General features: G+C 44.3%; 1 protein-coding gene across 6 annotated transcripts in view; it reads right to left on the bottom strand.

Moving 5' to 3' along the window:
• The window catches only part of CBFA2T2 (CBFA2/RUNX1 partner transcriptional co-repressor 2), a 67,887-nt gene extending 52,294 nt beyond the window's left edge, over positions 1–15,593 (bottom strand). For 2 of the 6 annotated variants that reach the window (XM_053393924.1, XM_053393926.1), the window contains exon 1: positions 15,423–15,592. In XM_053393924.1, the coding sequence (XP_053249899.1) occupies positions 15,423–15,450 (28 nt within the window). In that variant the 5' untranslated portion in view covers positions 15,451–15,592. Of the gene's footprint in view, positions 1–15,422 lie in introns of all 6 variants that reach the window. The other 4 variants (XM_053393929.1, XM_053393930.1, XM_053393925.1 and 1 more) reach the window with 3 other exon arrangements.
• Positions 15,594–17,853: the final 2,260 nt, after the last annotated feature.

Genomic DNA, 17,853 nt, shown 5'->3' with positions numbered 1-17,853 from the left:
TGTGAGCTGTAATGCAGAAGAGAATCAGAATGTGCACTGGTAGAAATAAGTAAATGTGCTTAGTCTGTACTGTTTTGGCTCCAGGAGACCTACAAATTTATTGTGGTATAAGCTTTTGTGGACTACAGTGGTACCTCAGGTTACAAACACCTCAGGTTACAGACTCCGCTAACCCGGAAGTAGTACCTCAGGTTAAGAACTTTACCTCAGGATGAGAACAGAAATCGTGCGGCAGTGGCGTGGCGGCAGCGGGAGGTCCCATTAGCTAAAGTGGTATCTCAGGTTAAGAACGGACCTCTGGAACAGATTAAGTTCATAACCAGAAGTACCACTGTTTAATCAACTTCATCGGAGGCATGAAGTGTTATCTGGTGGCAGGCACACGTATGCATGGTTGTGGGGAGGTGGGAATGATAGATAGAAAAAGTCCAGAGAAAATGAAATAAGGAAAGTAAAGATAAAAGTAGCTCTCTCTTCTCCCCCCACCACTAGGAAAAACAACCCAAATTGTGTATTCAGGGTAACGCCTCATGCATGCAGTGCTGTTCAAGAAAGCTTACTACACCATAATGAATTTGCTAATTTCTAAGGTGCCAGAAGACTGCTGTTGAATTACATCTTGATCAGTGCTTTTGTTAAGCAGATCCTGTATTTATATTTAAACAAAAACCAACTTAGGATGCAACCCTATACTGACTTACCCGGGATGAAGCCCCATTGAATTTTAAAGGACTTTAAGTACAGGATTAAACTGTTATGCTATGAGTGTGTTAGTATCGGTTTTAAGGGGCTGTTCCAACAATTTACATAGTGATCTTCCTTGCAGCCAATATTGTATTATTCAAACAAAAAAAAATTAATTTGCAGGTTCAATACTGGAATGCTTCCCTCTCATCCTTTCACTGATCCCAACCTCCCAATTTGTACAGTATCTCCAAATATAAGTGTGCATATATAGAGAGAGAATGAATATGGCCAGGGGAGGAAAAAAGACAGACCTTTTTGTGCCTGGCCTGGCATTCCAAGCTCTCCACTCGTGGCTCCATGAAGTCTGATTCAGCAACAGTGCTGGGAGCTATTAGTTTACGAAGGACCAGCACGCCCACCCAAGCGCAGACGACTGCGAGGGGCTCCTCTTACACCACCACCATGTGCCTTTCATTCTGCCTTAGAGGAGGCCTGAAAGGTTGTGGTTTTCACTTAAGACAGGAAACCAATCAAAAGCCAGAATGGCCAGGGGAGAAGGGAGCAGAGGTCAAAAGGAGAATTACAGGATCTCTTCCAGACTGCGTGGCTGGCACAGGAGATATTAATTAATGTGCAATTTATTGGGAGGATTTGGCACCATCACCATCCATTAGCTTAGTTCAATGTAAACTAATGTGCATTTCGTCCTTCCTTCTTTGCCCTTATTCCACCTCTCCCTTCTGTTTATAGATCTGGGGATCAGCCACTCTTGTCTGCAGCCTCGTTTTTCCTCTGCAGCCATTCTCTTTCCTTTCCCCATAGGAAGTAGGTGTCAGGAACTGCATGTTGACTTTCCTTACACCATCCTGTTCCAATAACTCTTTCAATATTTCTCTCATATATATATATTATTTAAAATATATATATAAATGAATGTTATCTGTTGACAGAACACAACAATTCTGTTGCAGCAGTGATGCAGATACCTGCAAAACAAACTACAGCACTTCTATATTTTTAAAACAAACAGCAGGTCTAAATACATATCAAACAAACTAGAAACTAGCATTTCTAGCACAAAACAACTTTCAAATGACAAGCCTCTATGGAATGTAAAACCATACAATATAACCACAACTCAGACCCATGGCAACTTGAAGACCATTTGTGACCCAGGAAACTTTGTGGCAGTATTTCCTAGATAGCCTTTTTTTAAAAAAGTGCTCCTGCGCCTTCTCTCACCTTCAGTGTTTACAGCAGCATTTCCTCATTCATACCAGCCTTTTAATTATATTGGGTAAGCTGCTTTTAAGAGACAGGTTGACTTAATCAATGCTATTTCTATTTATTTCCACAAATTTATATCCTTCCTATCCTCCCAATGGGAATACAGGCCACCTAACAATGCAAATTATAAAAACAATCAAATCCACTGATATGCAAAGTAATCATAACAAGCAACAGAATGAGCATGGGGAAATTGTGCAGCCCAAGGTCATGGCAGAATAAGAAGTGTTTACAGTAAGTTTTAAAACAGCTGAAGGAAAAAAATGGGAGAGTTCCATATCTGGTAAAGTAAAGGTCAAGGGACCCCTGACCATTAGGTCCAGTCGTGGCCGACTCTGGGGTTGTGGCGCTCATCTCCCTTTATTGGCCGAGGGAGCCGGCGTACAGCTTCCGGATCATGTGGCCAGCATGACTGAGCCGCTTCTGGAGAACCAGAGCAGCACACGGAAACGCCGTTTACCTTCCCGCCAGCGCAGTACCTATTTATCTACATGCACTCTGACATGCTTTCGAACTGCTAGGTTGGCAGGAGCAGGGACCGAGCAATGGGAGCTCACCCCGTCATGGGGATTCGAACCGCTGACCTTCTGATCGGCAAGTCCTAGGCTCTGTGGTTTAACCCACAGCGCCACCCGCGTCCCTTCCATATCTGGTGGCCGGTACCAAAAATGCCCTTTCACATGCCACCATCCATGTATCTCATAGGCAAGAAGTGCAAAAATTGGAGTATCAGGGTAATAGGATCCCCACCTTGCTGCCTCTGATAACGACCAGGCAATGGCACTCTGCACGAGCTCCTGAGTGTCCTCTCTGGCATTTTGGAGCCTGAGAAGCTCCTTGGCTGGGTCAAGACAGGAGCACAAGAGGCACAAGTCTTGCTTTGAACACTGGTAAGAACATATACCGGTAATCGTCCCTACCATGTGACAGTGGAGGCTGTGAAAAAGACTCGTCTTGCAGCTCACATTGCATCCTCTACCAGCCAGCCGTCTGATGGTCTGGAGATTACTGACTCTGAGCATGGGAGAAGGAACCTCTTGAGCACTCGAAGACCCACAGTGACCAAGAAGCTTATGCACTTTCGAGGATAAAGTTACTTGACTTCCGAGCGATTTTGCACTCGTGGCATGCAGTTTCACTGCCTATTTCTACCTATTTCTACATTTCCTCAGTCTTTTACAAAAGTGTGCAAGGCCCACACTGCTCTCTGACAGCACAAAACGGAGCATAGCACAGTCTAGCACTGTGACGCCTCAGATGGCACCAGTAATACAGTTGGAGCGTTCTGCCTCAAGGAGCCCAAGGAGTGCCCAGCTTGAGCAGCCTAATCATCCCTGGTATCACTGCAGAGACTGCCAAGTAGGGGGACCAACTGTGGCAGGGACACCTGTCCGATAGGAAATAGACTAAAACCAGCCATTCATTTCACACAGGCCAGTAAACAGCTGTCAGATGGTAATAACTTCATCAATGCCAACCTGGGCTGCAGCTGATCCAGTGACCTCCAAGTGAAAGGCTCCATATGCCATTCCTAATCTCCTATAAGCCATTTAGCGTTTGCAAATAATTAGTCAAGCTTTTTTTCCCATTTCTTGTCAAAAATGCAGTTTAAATACAGCTGGGGGGGGAGGAATTAGTCGATCAATTGCAACAACTTATCAATTGATTCATTAATGCATTACAGCGGCAGAGGCACTAATTAAAAAGCATTGTACCCTAAAGGGAGCCAGATCTACAACAGTGCTCTGGTAGAAAGGAAAGGAGGGGCATGAATGCTGCTGGCATTGCCATTAACAAGCTTGATGCATGTCTCTTCCTTTCTCCAAAGTTAAGCAACTGGGATGCTTAACATCTGGGCCAGAAAACACAACTGGCAAGAGGAGACAGGTTTCTAGCATCTTTTTTAAAACCCTGTTTTCACTTTATTGATTTCATTTTATTACTTACCAAGGCAGTTGTTTCTGTTCAATGTTGGGGGGTTTTTTGGTTATACTTCACCTTCTTTTCAAGAGCATGGGGGAAAGAATCTGAAGAAATTCCTGACTTCGAGAATATAACTTGTCACAGTAAAAACTCCAGTTAAGAAGCAACTCTCAAAGATTCACAGGTATAGAAGCATTACACCTGGTTGCGCTCTGACCACACAAGTTGTTTTTCCCCCTCTTCAGCCATGAACATTAAAACCTTTTAATTAATTGAAATTAATTGCATTTAGCTCTGGAGTAGAACCAAAGGAGGAAGTTTGGAGAGGACTGTTATGTGTGAATGCTGCTGATCATCAGTTTGCTTGCCTCAAAACACTCTCAGCCTTTCTGGACAAAGAAATGACTTCTGCATGGCGTTGCTGCAAACTTAAAAACTGGTGCATGCTGAGTGTGTCAGAAGAACATGTGGCAGCCCCAGGTGGCCTTCAGCAAAATCTGCCTGCCTACAAAGAAGTTCAACAGCTTGATCTCATCTTTCTCCCTACAGTTCCCCACAAAAGATGGTTAGCATCCAGCCACATTAGCATTTAGCTACATGAATGCTAATGTAACAGCACCTCCAGAGGAAACAGGGGAGGGGAGGAACGTTTTAATGACTTCGTAAGAACACTGGGACTTCCAGATTCAGCAGACTTGAACAAAATACTAATAATCAAGGCTTCATTAGATATAAGTCTTAGGGGCTTATTTTGCCTCAGCGGCTCAACTTAAGATGACTAGAATTCCAACAAAAGAGTTCAAACACGCTGATGTAAAAACACTCTGATTCCAGGACCATCCATGGGCTGGATTTAGAAGGCGATTGGGCCGCATCCGGCCCCCGGGCCTTAGTTTGCCTACCCATGCTATACAAGCCTGGCTCTGAGAGTTGCTAAGACAGAGACCATCTGGGAATCGCATAGAAGCTGCTCCAACCAATCTGAAGTGCCACACCACACACAATGGGCAGTACACAATTTCCGTTGAAATTAGGCAGACCTGCATCTGCTAAGCAATCCCACTGAGTCTGAGTATCAAACAAATTCATGACACACTCTAGCAGTGCTATGATGTAGATGCAACTATAGATTGTCAAATATGCTGCCACACAGTTCCAAATCCTAGTTCCTATTCGCCACAGCCACAAGTGCCTTTTTCGTGGGCTTTAAAGAACTCATATAATCCTGAGAACTTTCAGATCACTGATCTTTAAAAAGTTGTGCCAAGTTAAGGGTAAATGGCCATTGACACACAAATGCTATAGAGCTCAGAAGCAAAGATACCGTTTCAGTTTTTCTGGAAGCAGCCTTGTAAACATAATGTTGTTAGCTGCTCACCAGTGAAAAACCATAAATTACATTTCAGAGATGATTTAGCACTTTGGAAATATTTCCACAACGCAATATCCAATCCACAGGCAAACGAGAAATAAATATATTTTCAGGTGGCTGTGTTTTAATGCTGAAAACTAAGCTAAAAAAATTACATTTTATGTATATAGGGGTTGCATGAATTAGAGCAATTGCGAAATTTTGAGCCTTTCTTCCAAAATTCTGTGGCATCAGACACTGAGTATAGATCCAACAGAACGCAACTCATGCTTGCAACCTAACATTAGCACACACCAACACCACGTCCAGTCATAAGTACAGGATGGCTGGCAAGAACAAAGCAAAGTTATGCAGGAAGCCAGCCAGATAAAAGTGCATTCCAATTCGCCCTTCCTCATAACTCTGAGAGAGAGAAAATGCCCAGCAGGAGCTGAGTGGGGGATCTCTCCACCTGGCTCTGCCATGAGCCTGGAGAATCCTGTTGTTTTCAGCATAGATATATTATTTCCCCCAATGAATTTCTAGCAACTGTTCAGTCAAAATCCATGTCAGAATCAGAATTTGCTCCAAGGAACAAGCAACCTATAAATGGTTCAGCAGCATAAATCTTCTCTCTAAGCTAGTTGGATGGAATCACCCTCTCTTTGACCTGTTTGAAAAGGGTATATTTCCAAGGAGCCCAGGGCTCAAGAAGACCGTGACTACTTGCCCGCTGTCTCAGACAAGCCTTGCTGAAGATTGAAAGACTGGGTTTTGTCAGATTCTAAGTGTTATGTAAAACAGGCCCAGGTATTGTCTTTTACATTTCCCTTGTGGCCTGTGCAACAGTCCACTTGTAAAAAGGGGGTCTGTTGAATGAATACATGTACAGTGTACAAAGATCTTTTTTGCTCAGGACAAATTTGCTGTTCAACACATGGCCAAACTCTCACACAATAAATTAACTGTTTGGCAGCCGCTGAGCTATTTGCTGGAGCCAAACCAATTAGGCCTTTAATGTGATCCCAATTTCCTTTTTCTGAGAAGAAGAGGAAAGGAGGGGAAGAGGAAAGGAGGGGAGGGTGCATAAGTAAGTAAATCCCCTCTTGCTTTATAAATCCTTGCCAATCATTCCAGATAAACCTGTCACCCACAGCTCTCAGATCTACATTCACACTCCTAAGCTCACAAAGAGGGCATGGGGCTGATCACACATGGCGTTCAGCATGTCCGACTACCAACATGTGTTTTCCATAGTTTTAAAATTCAATCATTTAAAAAATATTTACTGAGCTTTGTCTTTAATCAAAAAAACATGGCCAGAGATAAAACAAGCTTAGCACAAGTTACTGTTTCGGTTTTTGGAATGCCAGAAAAGCCAGTGATGTCACCAGATAAAGCTCCGTTCTGCACCCTGGAGAGTATTATGGTCTGCTCTAGGATTAAAAGAGGTGAGGCAAGACCCTTTAGGCCCCAAAGCCCAGAGACACACATGGAAATGGCTTAAGAGACAAGAGGGGGGATGAAATGGGTACCGTTACCTTTCCAAGTGTGACAGAATAGGAAGGAAGAAAGGGGAGAATAATTATCTCTCACGCTTCCTTTGGCAAACCTAATGCAGCTTCCATTGGGTTTGTGAAAAGTCTGCCAGCCAGGAGCTAGTGCACAGCCTTGATGAGGTTCAATAAAGTGTGGAATTTGCTACCACAAGATACAGTGATAGCTGCCAACTTGGACAGTTTTCAAAAGGAATTAGCTTTATCCTCCATGAATTTGTCTATCAATAGCCACTTGTCATTTGTGGCTATATATTACCTCCAGTATCAGGGGTGTGAGGCATTACATCTCAGCATACCAGTTGCTGGGGGATGAAACTGGGAGAAGATGATTAAGCTCGTGCTCTGCTTGTTCCAAAATGCTTAGTCCAGGGTAGCAGGATCACCAGGGAGGAGCAAAGTGCCCATCACCTCCTCTCTGGGAGCCTATTCATTCAGGTTTGCAGTAAGCCACAGTTTAGCTTAGCACGGCATGTGAACCAAGTCAGTGTTTCCTGTGAAGTGTATCGAGCTCCTGTGATCCCTCCTCCTAAGAGACCATAAAGAGAAACGAAGTAAGCAAGGAGCAGAAGAACACACAGATGAGTTTGAGTAACATATATTATCCAATAAAGCCCAACATTAGGATGGCTCTGCTGAGATTGTATCTTGGCATTTAGAGTGCCAGGAGGATTTCTCCACTGTATTTCAGATGAAACATTTAGGCTCAGTAAAGCATGCTAAACATTTACTCAAGCTAGCTACTTCTTAAAGGATCAGCGGAGAAATGGAAAATACTAACATTTTAATCTGCCAGTTAGATTTCAGATCCAACACCCAGTAAGATAATATTATGATGGCAGTAGGTGGAGTGCCAAGATCCAAAGTCAGAGCAACTGTTCATCATCATGGATGCCTTAGTTGAGATTCCTGCAATGCAGGGGGTTGGACTAGATGATTCACTTGCTCCTTTCTGTACCTCCCTGAATCAACTTTTAGTAGGAAGCCTAAGCAAATAATCTCCCACCACCACCACCTCGCATCTGCTATGATTTCATACTGCTTGAAATCAATTAAGTATTTTAGAAGTACTGTAAAACCCAAACCTGCCCAATGCAGTTTGCAATTTCCAAGGAGAATACTGGCAACTGACCAGGGTTATTGCAATGAACAAGAAATTGTTACCAGAGAAAGGGCAGTATAAATCTAAATAAAAAGAAATGCTACATATTTCAAGACAGTTTGCCAGAAGTAGCAGGGGGGAGGTTATTACAAAAGTATTAAATAAAATAGTGGAAATGTTTTAAAATGCTTGCATGAATAATAAAAAGTGGGTACCCAACACCTTAAAGATAGCAAAGTTGGTTCTGCACATACTTAATTCCATGGTGGACACACCGCTACCGAAACAGCCCCTTTTATGCAAGCCTCATCTCCAGCAGAGATGGTTATTTAGAGAAAGACCCCATCTGCACTATACATTTAAAGCAGTATTCATATCACCCCTCCCCCCAAGAATCCTGGGAAATCAACCCCTCTTCTCAGGAAACTCTGGAAACTTCAGTTCTGCGAGGGGAAGAGGGATCTCTTAACAACTCTCAGCACACTTAACAAACTGCACAGTTCCCATGATACTTTCGGGGAAGCCAGAACTGTTGAAATTAGTATGATCCTGCTTTAAATGTATAGTACAGATGGGGCCAAAGTTACTTGTCAAAGACCTTAGTATGCAGGCAGGTTGGTATGGAAGGAATTGCTCCTTCAAGTACAGTGGTACCTCGGGTTACATACGCTTCAGGCTACAGACGCTTCAGGTTACAGACTCCGCTAACCCAGAAATATTACCTCAGGTTAAGAACTTAATTCATTCCAGAGGTCCATTCTTAACCTGAAACTGTTCTTAACCTGAGACACCACTTTAGCTAATGGGGCCTCCCACTGCTGCTGCACCGCCAGAGCATGATTTCTGTTCTCATCCTGAAGCAAAGTTCTTAACTGGGTTAGCGGAGTCTGTAACCTGAGGCGTATGTTCCCTGAGGTACCACTGTACTACGGTCCCAAGCCATTTAGGCCTCTATAGTTAAGCACCAGGCTTTGAACTGGGACCAGGAACAAATGGGTAGTCAGTGAAATTCTTTGAAAACAGGCAAGATGTGAGCCAAGCATGTCGTGCCAGTCAAAACTTGGGTGGCTGCATTCTGCACTAATTGAAACTTCCAAACCATTTTGAGAGGCAGCCTTATATATAACACATTGCAATAACCCAGATGGGCATAGCTGTCAACTTTTCCCTTTTCTTGTGAGGAATCCTATTCGGAATAAGGGAATTTCCCTTTAAAAAAAGGGAAACATTGCCAGCTATGCAGATGGGATGTTACAAGAGGATGACTAACTTGTGGCCAGATCTTCTGTGTCCAGGAGTGGTCATAGCTGGGGAACCATAGCTAGATCAGGGAGTCCTGTTCCTTCAAGAAGAAGAATATTCCTGGATCTGAAGAATATTAATCTAGTACAGATTGCTGCTCCTTTCTACAGAAGACAAGACCTTTGTACAAAATTGATATTTTGGCTCTTTGAACCTGTAAGCCAGGTTTAATAGTCTTCTCCCCCCCCCTTATCAATACCAACAAAACATTAAAGTCAATAGGTTTATCTTAGCGCAGAACCAATATCAGCAGGTCAAGCAGCTGAACTGCATGAACTCAATGTATTGACTCTATTAGATCTTAAAAGTTGAAGTAACATCCCTACTTATAATGTACACTCACTGCATTTCTGGAGTTAGAATTATAACTTCGGCTAAACCTTATATATACGTAAAAGGAGATTGCACTGACCAAAATGATCACAGTTTGGAATAAAGTTCCTTCCAGAAAAAGTTACATTTTTTGGTTTAGAAAAATGGCTACCAAGAGGTAAGCAACATTTAGCCTAAGTGCTAAATGGAAAGCTCTTTGTTACTCATAGGACCTAAACCTTCTGTTATAAAGAGCTGACAGCCTTCACAGTTTTTGGAGTGCGGAGTGAAAGAACAAGACAGCCAAAAAGCAGAAGAAATCAAATGACTTTTCTTATAAATAATTCAACAATATGGGTTCTATCCAACTAAGGTTTACTCAGAGTAGACCCACTGAAATTCAGGGGCTTTTCGCAATTAGCATCACAGTTTCTCAACCCTGGAAATGGTCATCACCCCCCTCCCCACTCCATCCCGCCCAAGAAAGGTATAATCCTGAACTCTGCATGCCACTTAAGGAACTTGCAACACCTTTTTAAAAAGTTATTGTGCTTAAGTAGCCAATCTCCTTCAATAAAGAACACACTTAGAGCCTAATGATGGTCCTGCATCTAAACCACAAATTGTTATTCAAGGGATAGACAGTTCCTTGAGATTCCTGCATTGTAGGGGGTTGAGTCTGACCTAGATGACCCTCAGAGTCCCTTCCAACTCTTTAAGTCTATGATTCTGTTTCTACAATCAGCACAACCATCACAAAGTGAGACAGATTTAAACTTCCTCTATATTCCTCTGAATATTTTACAAAGGACAGTATTCTGAGCCCAGAGGCATTATCTTTTCAAGTGCATAAGTATTCATTGTAATCAAGAAGTAGATCTCCTAAGAGAATGTCATTTACTTTGTTCTTCCAAACTTACTCCCACATTCTTAAGGGAGGACAATACTTTTCCATATCTCTTCCAAAATGCAATGTAATAAGTCATCAGAAAAAGGCTCATAAATAACCCAGTCTGATGAAGAGGACAGAATGTTGAGTTTCGATATAGGAAACTAAATTTCCAATTCCCACACTGCTTTGAAGCCCATTAGATAGCTTTGGGTAAGTTTACTGTCTCTCAGCTTAACCTACCTCCCAACTTCTGTTCAGTTCAGGGTTCAGTGTGGCATAATGGTTAGAGTCCTGGACTTTGACCTGGCAGACCTTGGGCCAGTCACAGTCTCTTAGCCTAACCTACCTACCTCACAGGGTTGTTGTGAAGATGAAATGGGGAGAAGAATCATGTATAGCACCTTGAGATCCTTGGAAGATAAAGGTGGTATATAAATGTAAATAAATAAATAACACATTGCTTCCTTTTCCTCAGTAGGAAAACACAATACAAAAAAGATGTCCTTTGCTGCATTACAGTCCAGTAAGATTCACTGGTTTTTCTATTCCCCGTTCCTCAAAGCAGCACAGCCCATTTGAAGAGGAGGAGGAAGGGGCAGGAAGAAAGACATTGCACAGATACAATGTTACTGATCAATGTTACCTTACTGATCAAGGGACGCGGGTGGAGCTGTGGTCTAAACCAGAGCCTAAGGCTTGCCGATCGGAAGGTCGGTGGTTCAAATCCCCGCGACGGGGTGAGCTCCTGCTGTTCAGTCCCAGCTTCTGCCCACCTAGCAGTTCGAAAGCACGTCAAAGTGCAAGTAGATAAATAGGTACCGCTCCGTTTCTGTGCGCTGCTCTGGTTTGCCAGAAGCGGCTCAGTCATGCTGGCCACATGACCTGGAAGCTGTCTGCGGACAAACACCGGCTCCCTCGGCCTACAGAACGAGATGAGCGTCGCAACCCCAGAGTTGTCTGGGGTGCAACTGGACCTAACAGTCAGGGGTACCTTTACCTTACTGATCATGGTTAGCAAAACTGTTATCCCAAAAGATGCTTCTAGCCACAGAGGCCACTTCAACCAGTAATACTGCTCGATCTAGGAACACTCCCAAACTATGCACCTGCCACTTCAGAGGAAGTGCAACCTCATGTAGAACAGCCTATGTCAGTGGTTTTCAACCAGTGTGCCTCTGCCCCTCTTTCCTTCCCTCCCTCCTCTGATACCCTCTCACATCTCTGCCTCCCAAAGGCTTGCATACCTGCTTGTTGCACCCCAGGCGAATGGTGCCTCATGGGCTGGCCAGGGGTGCTTCCCAGGCCCCTGTGGGGCAGTGTCAGTAGGCACCTGCCCAGAGGACTCCCTCTCTTTGGGGCAGGGGAGGCAGCTCAGAGACCGGGGCGACAGCTGCGGCTGCCCAGAGGACTCCCAAGAAGAGGGGAGGCTGAGGGAAGGGAGGGTGTTCGAAAAAGGGTGAGAGGTTGCCAGCTCTTCAGGCAAGGGGTGACATAACTGGGCCTCTGAGCCCCACGGGGTGTAGCAGAAAGAATGTAGTTGGGTCAAGGGAGCCGTGGACCCAAAAAGGTTGAAAACCTCTGGCCAGGTTTAAGAAGCCCTCGACCACAGGACCACTGACTTGTCAGAATTGGTTTATTGGCCCTCATCCAGCCTACCAATGTTTCCAAGCACTAATCCCAGATGTGCACAACACCCAACACAGATGACACAGAGAAATAGAGCTCTACACTGGCAACAACTCAGGGGGTTGCGGCATTTTTAAACATTATTATAATCACCACCACCACCAACATCTTAGAACCATTTGCAGATATACTTTTTAATATGTTGGTTAAGAAAGTAAACTAGGCTATGGTCCTTGCAGAAGATATTTCTGGGGTTATCGAAGAAGACTTGGAGCCATCTGCTAGTCAACAGGAAGGGCTGGATCAAACCCACAGTTTAAGTTCACTATCTTGTTTCCAACAGAAACAAAACACCAGAGAATAGCCAGACCTCTACACCACAGAGAAACTGGCGCATAATCAGACCTCTGAGAGCCCCAAGCCACTCACTCATGAAAGGGGAGAGAACCGTTTTTTAACAAGAAATAAAACAGTTAGAATTCATATGGAAAGCACACAAATATAGAAAATGCAGCCGTGGTGCAAAAAGAGTGACAAGAGGGTTACAGAGTAACATCAAAGAACTCGTGCACACCTTAAGTGAAATGAATTCACTAGGATGATGAGAGCACCCACAAACCTGAAAAGAAAATTTGCTGATAAAAAGAGATGATTGGATCTCTCACACTTCGTCATTTACTACTATTCTCTGAATTCTCTTTGCACACATTTCTCCTGCATATCACGGGGGCGGGCTATTTTAAACCATATGGATCAGAATACTGGACAAAGAAAAACACTATGGTGAAGCAAGCCACAACAGAAATGGGAATGTTTTTGTGGATGTTGGGACAGAACAGGCAAGGTAGTGAGAAACAGATGTGACTTGACTGAACTGAAAATGCATTGCAGAAAGCAGTGCTTAGGAATGTGTCTAAGAACTTCCAGAGGGGTAGCTGTGTTAAGTCTACTGTAGCAAAAACAAAAGAGTATAGCAGTACCCTTAAAGGCAAACAGATTTACTGTGGCATAAACTTGCATGGACTAGAGCTCATTCCTCAGATGTGTGAAGTGTTACCATCAACTGTCAGATACTGTGTGTGCATGAGGGTTTATGACAATTTTATGCAACTTTAAATGTATACAAGAGGAGTGCGTGGAGAACTGGGGTCGATGTACTGGCAAATCTCTGGGCAATTTACAGTAGACAGGCAAGGATTTCTGACTCCAATGGTCTAACAAAAACTAACAAACTAAAACTTTAAAAATTTACAGTAGACAGGCAAGGATTTCTGACTCCAATGGTCTAACAAAAACTAACAAACTAAAACTTTAAAAAAAACTATTAAAAAAATTGCGGAAAGAGATAACACTTGGGGATTCACAGGCTGAGCTTGTGTTCAGAGTTGCCCTATTCCTTCATTCCTATGAGCATGTTTGCCTGCCCAAACCACTATTTTGCAGCTGGTCTACCTGGTGGATCTTACAGTTCTGGTTAAAAAAAAAAAGCCAAAGTAGATCCTGAAAGTCTGGCATGGACTCTAACCCTGGCATACAAGATATGCACAGGTACTATTTCAAAGTCATAACAGGTGATCTTCCTAGATTTGTTATGCTTATTAGCACCTGTAGTGGGAGAAATAAAAGCACTCATTTGACTTGAGACCTAAGCAAATAGCTTCATGTTTACTGATAAATTCTAGTTCAGCAATTTCCTGCAAGGGACAAAGATAAAGGATCAAGAGGAAGGCCCAAAGCATATTGATGTATATCCCCCAATTCTACACATGGACCTTAAAACATTGAACAACATGCATGTTCCTTCCAAACCAAGGAGTATTCTTCCTACCTGCCTGTTCTTCACAACTGCTCATTCACTGACCTTCTTCAGTTCCTCAGTAGTGCAAACTCACACATACACACTCAATATACACAGAGAGCCACTAAAAACTATTTAATGTAACCATATACATCAGCAATGGGGAAGCTGTAGCTCAACATCACCTGAAGGGACACAACCATGGGCGTAGCCAGGATTTTTGCTGGAGGGGGCAAAACAGATGTGAATTGGTCAGTTAAGTATTTCTACTGTTTTACTTTATCTAGGGGGTCAGCTGCACCCCTGACATCCCATAGACACAACTCCCATCATCCCTGACCATTGGTCAAGCTGGCTAGGGCTGATGGGACTGGGAGTCCATCAACTGCTGGAGGAATGTCCCTGACATTCAAACTTTAAAAATCAGAGCCTTGGCCTAACCCATAACATGAGATAGTGAAGTTTACAGTGTAAATTGCACTGTAAGCAGAACACATTTCTTGCGTGGGTCCCACATCCAACATCTAACACTTTACTTTTTTCTAATGACTTCTATTGCAAAGCCATTCTACAGCCTATATTAAGACAGGCAGTACAGTGATGAATATACTTTTTCTTTCCCCAAAGCACATATGCAATTTCTGTATACTAAGGATACATTTGCAAAAACATGCAGATTCTACCCAATTATGCTACCATGATAACTTTAGTTAACTACTTTGCATCGGTTGGGTCTGCACACATCTTTCCACTGAATACAGAGTTATATAGAATACCACTACAAGCCAGTTTTCTAATTCTGGGATGCACTCATAGTAAAAAACAGAAATTCATCTTTTATTATATATGCTATTTATCACAACAAAGCAACAATCCTTTAAACTGCAGACAAAGTACTAAGGGGCAGCTTTACTAGTCTTTAAGAGTCAGGGGCGTGGGGAATGGTTAAGATTTCTCAAAAACATAACTTATTTTAAGACAAACCTTACCACCACCCCTATTATGGAACGAACGGACACCACACACACACACACACACAAAGCTGCACACAGAGAGAGAGAGAGGGAGATGGAAAGAAATTAAAGGTCTCCTCCGGAAGGCGCCACTTCTAAATCCCAATGAAACGATCAGTACCGTACATAAAATTAAGAAGAATAAGCGAAATGCGAATAAGAGAAGCATAAGAGGCCCCAGGTTAAATACAACGGGAGTGGTGGAGAAAAATGCATCCCGAGACCTTGCAGAAGATAAGAAGCCCACGGAGTAAGAAATGGGGAGGAGGAAGAACCACAGATGGAAAGCCAAGAAGCCTCCTGGAAAAGCGTGATAAAGAAGGGGAAGGCGAGGAGGATCTGACTTGGGAACGGGAGAAGGCAGAAGAAGCGCTTGCAAGAAGGGAGTCTGGGAGAATCAGAAAGGGGAAAGACATAACGGAACTGTAAAAGGAAAGCGCCCCATCCCTCGAAGTCTTCCTTCCCTCCCGCCCGGGGCCCCGGGGGCAGCTCTCCCGGGCGGGACGGCGCTCGCTCGCCCGAGCCGGAGGGACCCGCCAACCCCCGGAATGGGGAAGAAGAGGCGCGCCTTACACTGGGAGGTTCCCGGGATGCCCACCATCGCGCAGCCGGAGCGGCTCCTTCCCTTTGTTCCGTGCTGCTCGGGGCGACGAAGGCGGCGCGGCCACGACGGGAGCGCAGCCGGGGAGGCGGCGAGGGCGGCCAGCGCCGCGCTAGGCCCTTCCGCTTCGGCCCCGCCCCTGCCGTGACGTCACGCGGCCCCTCCCTCCGTAGGAACCGAAGGGGAGGAGGGCTGCCTTGGAGGAGGGAGGAGCGGGGAGGGGGAGCCGGCCTGAGTCGGCGGGCCATGTGCGCTCCAGACGCCGTTTCGGCACCTCCCTTCCCTTCTTTAGGGGAGTTTTCACTGGGGTTTACCCTCAAGTAACAGCCGGAGTTTTACAGCGCGATCCGAGGCATGCTTACTCGGAAGTAAGCCCCACTTGTTGCACCGCTGGGTAGACGAAATCGACTTTTGCTACTGCTGTTGGCAGACGCTAAGAAAAAGCATCCCAAATAAAACCGACCATTTCATCCTCTGAGGCCCTTCTTCTTGTGCCCGCTCCATGAGAGGTGCAGAGGGTGGCAACATGAAAACGGGGTCTTTTATGCGGTGGCTCACCACTTGTGGAAGGCTCTCCCCAGAAAGGCTCACCTAGCCCCTTGTTGTTGTTTAGTCCTTTAGTCGTGTCTGACTCTTTGTGACCCCATGGACCAGAGCACGCCAGGCACTCCTGTCTTCCACTGCCTCCCGCAGTTTGGTCAAACTCATGCTGGTAGCTTCGAGAACACTGCCCAACCATCTCGTCCTCTGTCGTCCCCTTCTCCTTGTGCCCTCAATCTTTCCCAACATCAGGGTCTTTTCCAGGGAGTCTTCTCTTCTCATGAGGTGGCCAAAGTATTGGAGCCTCAGCTTCATGATCTGTCCTTCCAGTGAGCACTCAGGGCTGATTTCCTTAAGAATGGATAGGTTTGATCTTCTTGCAGTCCATGGGACTCTCAAGAGTCTCCTCCAGCACCATAATTCAAAAGCATCAGTTCTTCAGCGATCAGCCTTCTTTATGGTCCAGCTTTCACTTCCATACATCACTACTGGGAAAACCATAGCTTTTACTATACGGTCCTTTGTTGGCAAGGTGATGTCTCTACTTTTTATCTCTACTAGCCTCTTAGTTGCATATATTTAGGCGCTAGGCAAAAGCATTCCTCTTCCCCCAGGCCTTTGGCTAATTAAACAATCCATGGCCTATTAAACTATAGGGAGAATGTTGTTTTGTTTGTTCCTATGGTATGTACAGTGGACACTCAGGTTGCGAACGTGATCCGTGTGGGATGCACGTTCGCAACCTGCAGTGGTGTGTCTGCGCACACGCAGGTTGCGATTCGGCACTTCTGCGCATTCGCAAAGCACAATTTAGTGCTTTGCGCGACCGCCGAAACCTGGAAGTAACCCATTCCGGTTACAGGGGAAGGAAACCATTTGTCTGTTCAGACCGCTATATCTTTATACAAAGAGTTACATGACACAAAAGGAAAAATGATTGGGAAGGAGGAGGAAGTGAAACTCGAGCACTATTTCTTAGTTACGTGGTGCTTTGTTAAACTATGGAACTTCCTACCACAATATGTAGTGATAGCCACCAGCTTTGACAACTTTGAAAGGGGAATTAGAAAGATAAGGTTATCCACACCTACTAGTCATAATGAATATATATTGTCGCCAGTATCAGAGGCCATATGCTGCTGAACACCAGCTGCTGGGGCAGAGGGTAAACGGCAGGAGAGGGCTAATTCACTCACGTCCTGCTTGGGGCTTCCCCTAAGCAGCCCATTGGCCACTGTAGTGAAGCCGAGGACAGAATGGTGGTTTACATGGGTATATGGTCTGTTCCAGCAGAACACTTCTTAGATTCAATGTGATTTACTCTATTTAAATGTGCTGTTCTAACCGGGGGCAGATTTAGGTTTGATGAGGCCCTAAGCTACTGAAGGTAATGGAGCCCTTTATATGTCAAGTTGTCCTTTGTCAACAACAATTGTTGCTATTTTTTGTGTTGAATATATGCTATATGGTAATTTATGGACCTAATAGGTATCTAAAGCCATTTGCACATAACAAAATATGCATTTTATCAAAGTAATTGTTGAACTGAAATACAATTAAGAAGTATATTAATAATGAAATAACAATTAAGAAGAAGTATATTTGGGGAAAGGCCAAGAGAGTGGGGCCCTAAGCTATAGCTTGTTTAGCTTATATGTAAATCCAGCACTGGTCATAACCATTAACTCCTTTTTTTTTTTTGTTATTCCTGTCTCTTTCCCCCTCCAAGCCTGCCACACAGGTCATTTTCTTTATAAAAAGTGTGTTCTGGAGAAGTCGCTGTTATGGTCACCAGGTTTGATGTGCTAGTAACATTTAGCGTAACTCCTTAAGGCAAACAGCTGGCATCCTTGCAGTCCAACC

The sequence above is a fragment of the Podarcis raffonei genome, chromosome 6, assembly GCF_027172205.1.
Source record: "Podarcis raffonei isolate rPodRaf1 chromosome 6, rPodRaf1.pri, whole genome shotgun sequence".
Classification (NCBI taxonomy): domain Eukaryota; kingdom Metazoa; phylum Chordata; class Lepidosauria; order Squamata; family Lacertidae; genus Podarcis; species Podarcis raffonei.
Note: the sequence above shows the minus strand (reverse complement) of the source record. Positions and strands in the feature narration are given on the sequence as shown.